This window comes from Salvelinus sp. IW2-2015, linkage group LG4q.1:29 (assembly GCF_002910315.2).
Source record: "Salvelinus sp. IW2-2015 linkage group LG4q.1:29, ASM291031v2, whole genome shotgun sequence".
Lineage (NCBI taxonomy): Eukaryota > Metazoa > Chordata > Actinopteri > Salmoniformes > Salmonidae > Salvelinus > Salvelinus sp. IW2-2015.
In genome coordinates, this window is record NC_036842.1 from 32,106,179 (window position 1) to 32,115,941 (window position 9,763).

The following is a 9,763-nucleotide window of genomic DNA, read 5'->3' on the forward strand; positions in this document are numbered from 1 at the left end:
AACCCAAAACAACGGCGCCACAGAAGGGGCAGACGGAGTGGTCTTCTGGTCAGGCTCCGTAGATGGGCACATCGCTCACGAGTATACTACTCGCCAATGTCCAGTCTCTTGACAACAAGGTAGATGAAATTCGAGCAAGGGTTGCCTTCCAGAGAGTCATCAGATTGTTACATTTTCTGTTTCATGGAAACATGGCTCACTCGGGATATGTTATCAGAATCGGTACAGCCACCCGGTTTCTTCAGAAACAGAAACAAACATCTCTCTGGTAAGAAGGAGGGCGGGGGTGTATGCCTTATGATTAACGACTCGTGGTGCAATCATAACATACAGGAACTCAAGTCCTTTTGTTCACCTGACCTAGAATTCCTTACAATCAAATGCTGACCGCATTATCTACCAAGAGAATTCTCTTCGCTTATAATCACAGCCGTCTATATCCCCCCCACCCAAGCAGATACCTCGACGGCCCTGAAAGAACTTCACTGGACTCCATGTAAACTGGAAACATATATCCTGAAGCTGCATTTATTGTAGCTGGGGATTTTAACAAACCTAATCTGAAAACAAGGCTCCCTAAATTTTATCAGTATATCGAATGCGCGACTCGAGCTGGCAGCATTCTGAATCATTGCTACTCTAACTTCCGTGACGCATGCAAAGCCCTCCCCCGCCCTCCTTTTGGCAAATCTGACCACGACTCCATTTTGTTGCTCCAAGGCTATAGTCAGAAACTAAAACAGGAAATGCCCGTGCTCAGGTCTGTTCAATGCTGGTCAGACCAATCAGATTCCACGCTTCAAGATTGCGTTGATCACGTGGACTGGGATATGTTCCGAATATCCTCAGACAACAACATTGATGTATACGCTGACTCGGTGAGCGAGTTTATAAGCAAGTACATCGTTGATGTTGTACCCACGGTGACTATTAAAACCTTCCCTAACCAGAAACCATGGATTGATAGCAGCATGTCAATCACGGATTACAAGAAAACCAGCCCAGTCGCAGACACTGAAGTCTTGCTCCCAGACAAATTAAACAACTTCTTTGCTCGCTTTGAGGACAATACAGTGCCACTGACAAGGCGCGCTACCAAAACCTGTGGGCTCTCCTTCACCGTGGACAACGTGAGTAAAACATTTAAAACGTGTTAACTCTCACAAGGCTGCTGGCCCAGACGGCATCCCAAGCTGCGTTCTCAGAGCATGCGCAGACCAGCTGGCTGGTGTGTTTAGATATTCAATCAATCCCTGTCCCAGTCTGGTGTGCCCACATGCTTCAAGAGGGCCACCATTGTTCCTGTCCTCAAGAAAGCTAAGGTAACTGAGCTAAACGACTATCACCCACTTCTGTTATCATGAAGTGATTTGAGAGACTACTCAAGGATCATATCACCTCCACACTACCTGATACCCTAGACCCACTCCAATTTGCCTACCGCCCCAATAGGTCCACAGACGACGCAATCGCAATCACACTGCCCTATCCCATCTGGACAAGAGGAATACCTATGTAAGAATGCTGTTCATTGACTACAGCTCAGCATTTAACACCATAGTACCCTCCAAACTTGTCAGTAAGCTCAAGACCCTGAGTCTCAAACCCGCCATGTGCAACTGGGTCCTGGACTTTGACGGGCCGCCCCCAGGTGGTGAGGGTAGGAAACAACATCTCCACCCCGCTGATCATCAACACTGGGGCCCCACAAGGGTGCGTTCTCAGCCCTCTCCTGTACTCCCTGTTCACCCAYGACTGCGTGGCCATGCACACCTCCAATTTAATCATCAAGTTTGCAGACGACACTACAGTGGTAGGCTTGATTACCAGCAACGACTCGACGGCCTACATGGAGAAGGTGAGGGCCCTCGAAGTGTGGTGTCAGGAAAATAACCTCACGCTCAATGTCAACAAAACAAAGGAGATGATCGTGGACTTCAGGAAACAGCAGAGGGAGCACTCCCTAGCCACATCGACGGGACAGTAGTGGAGAAGGTGGAAAGTTTTAAGTTCACGGACAACCGGAAATGGTTTACCCACACAGACAGTGGTGAAGAAGGCGCAGCAGCGCCTCTTCAACCTCAGGAGGCTGAAGAAATTCAGCTTGTCTCCAAAACACTTGTACAGATGCACAATCGAGAGCATCCTGTCGGGCTGTATCACCGCCTGGTACGGCAACTGCTCCGCCCACAACCGTAAGGCTCTCCAGAGGGTAGTGAGGTCTGCACAACGCATCACTGGGGGCAAACTACCTGCCCTCCAGGACACCTACACCACCCGATGTCACAGGAATGTCAAAAAGATCATCAAGGACAACAACCACCCGAGCCACTGCCTGTTCACCTCGCTATCATCCAGAAGGCGAGGTCAGTACAGGTGCATCAAAGCGGGGACCGAGAGACTGAAAAACAGCTTCTATCTCAAGGCCATCAGACTGTTAAACAGCCATCACTAACATTGAGTGGCTGCTGCCAACATACTGACTCAAATCTCTAGCCACTTTAATAATTGGATGCAATAAATGTATCACTAGTCACTTTAAACAATGTCACTTTATATAATGCTTACATACCCTACATTACTCATCTCATATGTATATACTGTACTCTATTCCATCTACTGCATCTTTCCTATGCTGCACGGCCATCGCTCATCCATTTATTTATATGTACATATTCTTATTCATCCCTTTACACTTGTGTGTGTATAAGGTAGTTGTGAAATTGTTAGATTACTTGTTAGATATTACTGCACTGTCGGAACTAGAAGCACAAGCATTTCGCTACGCTCACATTAACATCTGCTAACCATGTGTATGTGACCAATATTTGTATTTATTTTTTTATTTAACCTGGTAGGCCAGTTGAGAACAAGCTCTCATTTAAAACTGCGACCTGGCCAAGTTAAAGCAAAGCAGTGCGGCAAAAACAGAGTTACACATGGGATAAACAAACGTACAGTCAATAACACAATCTGTATACAGTGTGTGCAAGTGAAAGAGGTAAGGCAATAAAAAGGCAAATAGTGGCAAAGTAATTACAATTAGGCAATCTACACTGGAGTGATATACATTTGATGTCGGACGTTTACATACACCTTAGCCAAATACATTTAACCTGTTGAGGACAGAGGGCGCTGTTTTCACTTTGGGGGAAAATCGTGCCCAATTTAAACGGCCTCGTACTCAATTCTTGCTCGTACAATATGCATATTATTATTACTATTGGATAGAAAACACTCTCTAGTTTCTAAAACTGTTTGAATTATATCTGTGAGTAAAACAGAACTCATTCTCCAGCAAACTTCCTGATCAGGAAGTGGAAATCTGAAAACGATGCTCTGTTCTAGGGCCTGCATATAAATGGGCTTGATACGTATTAGTATACATGCACGTCATACACCTTCCACTAGATGTCAATAGGCAGTGAGAGAAGAAATGGAGTGTTTATCTTGGTCTGAGGTGGAATAAAAGCTCTTGGCATGACGTGTCACCCATTTCCTGTTTTCTGGAAAGCGCGAGAAGGAGCCTGGGATTGGAAAGCTGTCGTTATAGACCACTAATATCTCCGGCTTTGATTTTATTTGATAAATGTGACAATATCATCGTAAAGTATGTTTTTTTGTTTTATTAGATTATTGAAAATTTTTCGGGACGTTAGGCGTGTTGCGTTGTGTGCCTTTGTTCAGGAAGGAGAGCTTTGCGCTACTTTGCTAGCTTTCCGTGCTAATTGACTGGAGAAGAGGACGTTCTAAAACCAAACAACGATTGTTCACGACAAAGGACCCCTTGTACAACATTCTGATGGAAGMTCATCAAAAGTAGGACCCATTTTATGATGCTATTTCATATATCTGTCGAACATGTGTACTATTAGKTAGCGCCCAGATTTTGGGCACGCTCTCGCTATAACRTAAGCYKKATGTCGTAATGAAGTTATTTTTAGAATTCTAACACGCCGATTGCATTAAGAACTAGTGTATCTATCATTTCCTATACAACATGTATTTTTTTGTCATGTTTATGAATAGTTATTTGGTCAGAATAGGTGAGTTTTAGAAAAATATCCGCACATTCTGGGAAAAATATGCTACGTTAGCACAATGTATAACCACTGATTTCAGCTCTAAATATGCACATTTTCGAACAAAACATAAGTGTATGTATAACCTGATGTTATAGGACTGTCATCTGATGAAGGTTTATGAAGGTTAGTGAAAATTTAATATCTTTTGCTGGTTTATTCGCTATCGCTAACGTGCCTATTGCTATCGCTAACGTGCCTTGGATGAATGAATGCGGTAGTGTGGTAGGCTATTGTAGTAAGCTAATATAATGCTATATGTGTGTTTCGCTGTAAAACACTTAAAATCGGAAATATTGGCTGGATTCACAAGATGTTTGTCTTTAATTTGCTGTACACCATCGATTTTTCAGAAATGTTTTATGACGAGTATTTAGGTATTTCACGTTGGTCTCTTATAATTACTCTGGCTGCGTCGCGTGCTATTTTTGACGGTAGCTGTGATGGTAGCTGCAATGTAAAACTGATTTATACCTCAAATATGCACATTTTTCAAACAAAACATAGATTTATTGTGTAAACATGTTATAGGACTGTCATCTGATGAAGTTGTTTCTTGGTTAGTTATGTTGGTTTTGTGCATGCTACCTGTGCTGTGAAAAATGTCTGTCCTTTTTTGTATTTGGTGGGGGGCTAACATAAATATACGTGGTGTTTTCGCTGTAAAACATTTTAAAAATCGGACATGTTGGCTGGATTCACAATATGTGTATCTTTCATTTGCTGTATTGGACTTGTTAATGTGTGAAAGTTAAATATTTCAAAAAAATATTTTTTGAATTTCGCGCTCTGCCTTTTCAGTGGAATGTGGGAGGAGTTCCGCTAGCGGAACCCCGGAGCCAGACAGGTTAAATAATACCCGCAAAACACCAGTCTCAATGTCAACAGTGAAGAGGTGACTCCGGGATGCTGGCCTTCTTGGCTCTATTTGCTTATCACACTGCCATCTTATTTTCCCATGAAACACTGAGGGGGACAGACAGTTCACCACACACACAGGCCCTGCCTACACACAACACTATAGTGCTCTCTCAACCCAACCTTCTGAGAATATAGAGAAAACATAACAAATCAGAATAGAAAGAGCTAACAGATGTATTTAAAACACAGGTCCCTGCTGTGTGTGGGTAACACATCCATTGAAGGGGAAGCATAGCAGTGACACAGCAAGTGATGCAACACATTCCTAAAACACTTGTTTGTTCAGCTGAGGGTAATATAGGTTAACCCAAAACTAAAGTATTGTGTAATTGGTCAGATGCTCAATTAAGTTCTGGGTAGATACATGTGACTGGAACGAAGAGTATATGGGCTTTACAAAATTCTAGAACTAATTATCTCACGCATCCTGTTGTATCATGACAGATCTACGTTACCATTTAGCTGAGGGAAGAGATGCTGCCGTGTTCACATTTGAAATTCAGTCAAATGTGTATGTGAGAGTGTGTGTGTGTCCTGCATCTTAACCACACAGCTGATATCTTGGGGCTTGTATCTAAGCACAGAGGATAGGTTGAGAGATGAGAGGATAGCAGGGCTCTCAGTCTCTCTCAGCCTTCAAGATACAGTACATGCACCACATCACCTCTCCGCTTTTCCTTAAATGGCTCAAGCTTTGCAATGATACCACTCTTACCCAATTAAATTAGATGAACTATACAAGAGGTAGGCACTATAGCCTAGCTATTAATCCGCATAGTCAGTCAGAATTAAAAAAAATACTATCTAACAGAGGTGTTTCTCTGGACACAGAGCTTATTTAGTAGTAAACTAGGTAAAAAGGCCCTATATTTTACTGGCTAGCTGTGGCTAAATTATATAGTAGACATCCGTGACCTTTAGCCTTTCAAGAGTAAACAAATCAAACTAACCAGAACACACAGACATTCAAGCTTAGGCCTAATGTTTTCTGAAGAGATCAAGGTTGGACTTATTTTGATTGTGTGACCAGACATTGCTTGTGATGTGTCAGAGTAAAAACACCTTGTGGTTTTCTGTCTTCACTTAATTTCCTCCGATCATATACCGGTTTCCCTAATCCAGTACAAATATATTTCAAAAAAGGTCTTCAACAAGTCAGTGGCATTTATTTAGCCTAAATATATATATTTTTTTATCTACATCAAGATAAGGGCAACTGTCTTAAGAAACTTGATAGTGATCAATCAGTTGTGTAGCCTACAGTCAGTGTAGTAGGCTATTACACATTATGCTAATAACAGTTAGAAATCCTCCTCCTTCCTGTCCATGTATTGTGACTTGGCAAAGTAAAAATACACCTTGTGCTCTTCTCTCTGAAAATAATTTCCTTGTATCATATACCGGTTCCTCTAATACATAAACAAATATATTTAAAAGGTCTTCATGAAGTCAGTGGTGTGTGTGTCTACATTATCTTCATCAAGATTAGGCCTAGTTCTATTGTCATGAATTAAGCCTTATTGATAGTGATCAACTACAGTCATAGCCTAGTGTACCACAGACTAATCACAGCGCTCTACCACAGACTAATCCACAGCGCTGTACCACAGACTAATCACAGCGCCTTACCAACAGGACTAATCACAGCGCTCTACCACAGACTAATCACAGCGCTCTAACCACAGACTAATCACAGCGTTTACCACAGACTAATCACATCACTCTACCACAGACTAATCACAGCGTTACCACAGACAATCACAGCGCTGTACCACAGACTAATCACAGCGCTGTACCACAGAATTAACACAGCGCTGTACCACAGACTAATCACAGCGCTCGTACCAACAGGACTAATCACAGCGCTCTACCACAGACTAATCACAGCGCTCTACCACAGACTAATCACAGCGCTCTACCACAGATAATCACAGCGCTCTACCACAGACTAATCACAGCGCTCTACCACAGACTAATCACAGCGCTCTACCAACAGACTAATCACAGCGCTCTACCACAGACTAATCACAGCGCTCTACCACAGACTAATCACAGCGCTCTACCACAGACTAATCACAGCGCTGTACCAGACTAATCACAGCGCGTCTACCACAGACTAATCACAGCGCCTGTACCACAGACTAATCACAGCGCTGTACCACAGACTAATCACACGCTGTACACACAGGATAATCACACGCTCCTACACAGACTAATCACAGCGCTGTACCACAGACTAAATCACAGCGCTGTACCACAGACTAATCACAGCGCTCTACCACAGACTAATCACAGCGCTCTACCACAGACTAATCACAGCGCTGTACCACAGACTAATCACAGCGTTGTACCACAGACTAATCACAGCGCTGTACCACAGACTAATCACAGCGCTGTACCACAGACTAATCACAGCGCTGTACCACAGATTAATCACCACGCTGTACCACAGGATAATCACAGCTTGTACCACAGACTAATCACACGCACACGTGTACCACAGACTAATCACAGCGTTGTACCGACAGACTAATCACAGCGCTGTACCACAGACTAATCACAGCGTTGTACCACAGACTAATCACAGCGCTGTACCACAGACTAATCACAGCGCTGTACCACAGAGTAATCACAGCGCTCTACCACAGACTAATCACAGAGCTCTACCACAGACTAATCACAGTGCTTTATCCCATACTTTGGGCCTCCTTCCTCTCCACTGTACAGTTCCAACTCAGCTGGACCTCATTTCGGGGTCTGGTTAGTCCAGCTGACTGACTGTTATGATTGTTATGAAACATAACAGAGGGCATCAACACTGGCCTGACATGGCTGACACTTCCGTATGCTCTCAAGATAACATCTGTGGAATGCAAGAACAACCACCTGTGATTACACCATGACATTTCTTTTCATTTTACCTTTATTTAACTAGGCAAGTCAGTTAAGAACAAATTCTTATTTTCAATGACGGCCTAGGAACAGTGGGTTAACTGCCTTGTTCAGGGGCAGAACGACAGATTTTTACCTTGTCAGCTCGGGGATTCGATCTTGCCTTTCGGTTACTAGTCCAACACTCAACTAGGCTACCTGCTGACATGCACTGTCTGTCCATCCATCTGTCTGCTTTTCTGTCTGTGTCCTTCAGTCAGGTAAATGTCATGTTATGGTAGGCCTACTGTATATGTATGTGATGTAAATTGGGCATGAAACAAAACCTGTCAAAGTCCATTGTAATAAAGACTAGTCTGTCAATAAAGCAGCAGGTGGCTGCAGCATATCCACCCACACCTAGGGTTAAGCAGTCATTATAATACCTAATAGTAGTTCACTTAAAATCTTGAATCCACATGTTGTCCAGCAAATGATTGACCCATGGTGTAAAATAGAATACCCAGAGACTGAATTTACACACTTGTATATCATAATATCTTTAAAGAGATAGCTTTGTAGTAAAGGAAAGTAGGCCTATCCTTTCAACTACTTATCTAGTAAGCCTAGAAAGTGGGAGAAAATTAGTAATTCAGTAACATTTAGACTGCGGTTACATTTTAACAAGGGACTAATTAAACCATGTCACTTGACATGCAAAATAACATTATGGGAAAGGCCTTCATATGACATAATCGATTAAGTGGAACTAGGTTCAGTAACAAAGAACCGATCACTAAGAGAGAATGCATTCGGATTGTTCTGACATTCTACAGTAACGTAAACTGCAACATTGTTATAGTAAAATGTCTACATAATAATAATACTACATTTAATTTGAAAAGCGCTTCTCACACTCAAAGTGCTGAAGAAAAAAACAAATATTCTAATAATAAAAACAATACCAAAAAAACAAGAGCAGACAACTAAATCTGGTGGACAGAGAACATAATTAGCATATGTCCTTAAAAGTGTTTCTGAACAGCTCAGTCTTTAGCTGTGCCACAGGCTGTGCTTTCAACGAGGCCAGAGATAGCAGCCCGGACAGTAACTGGAAGTGCGTTCCTTAGCGGAGGAGCCACACAACTGAAAACCCTGTCACCCATCGTTTTTAGTCTGCTGTTGGGTTGCTGAATACAAGTAGCCATTCTTACTCTGGCAAATGTTGCAACACTGTAACAATAAACTAGCATAAGCCCCCCTCACACTTGTTAAAACGTCTGGACTCTCACTAAAACTTCATTACGGAAGAAACTGACCCGTAGGGATTATGAATGACAACTACAAAACCGCAATGGGTTCCACGGAAAAAATACAAACATTTCAAGACACTCCGTGACAGCCATTCAGCCAATTGACGGGACAAGGGGTGGATTCAATTCAGCACTCATGTAAAATGGCATTCACAGAGGCCCAATCCAGGGGGACAAAATAATATTCGCCGAGAAAAGTAGCTGGGCAATGGGTTAACACATCGTGTTGACCCAGATACTTCTATTTCACTAGCAAGATCCCGCATAAATCGGGGTTAAGCGATTTATGGAATATGTCTCAATGTCCGGTTGTCACATCCACTTGCGGGACTGATAGGAGATTTGAGCTAAACAATTTAGCCTACTAACCCGCCTAAAGAAAATAAACAAAAGCAGAACCTACCCAGAAATTCTGTAGGAAGTAGGGCGTTATCATCTTGGTTTCTTCCTCTCTGCAACTATTTTCTTCAATGTAATTCAACCAAAATTCACACAATTACACCGATGTCCTCCCCTTTTCTGTTGTGTGCTTTTTCTCCTTTTCCCTCACTCTTTCTTCTCCCTCCCCACCTCAGA

At 42.6% G+C, this 9,763-nt stretch overlaps 1 protein-coding gene across 5 annotated transcripts in view; it reads right to left on the bottom strand.

Annotated features, from left to right (window-relative positions):
• Positions 1-9,763, bottom strand: part of LOC111961822 (F-BAR domain only protein 2) — an 83,353-nt gene extending 73,590 nt beyond the window's left edge. For all 5 annotated transcript variants that reach the window (XM_023984377.1, XM_070442840.1, XM_070442839.1 and 2 more), the window contains exon 1: positions 9,591-9,763. In XM_023984377.1, the coding sequence (XP_023840145.1) occupies positions 9,591-9,623 (33 nt within the window). In that variant the 5' untranslated portion in view covers positions 9,624-9,763. The remainder of the gene's footprint in view (positions 1-9,590) is intronic.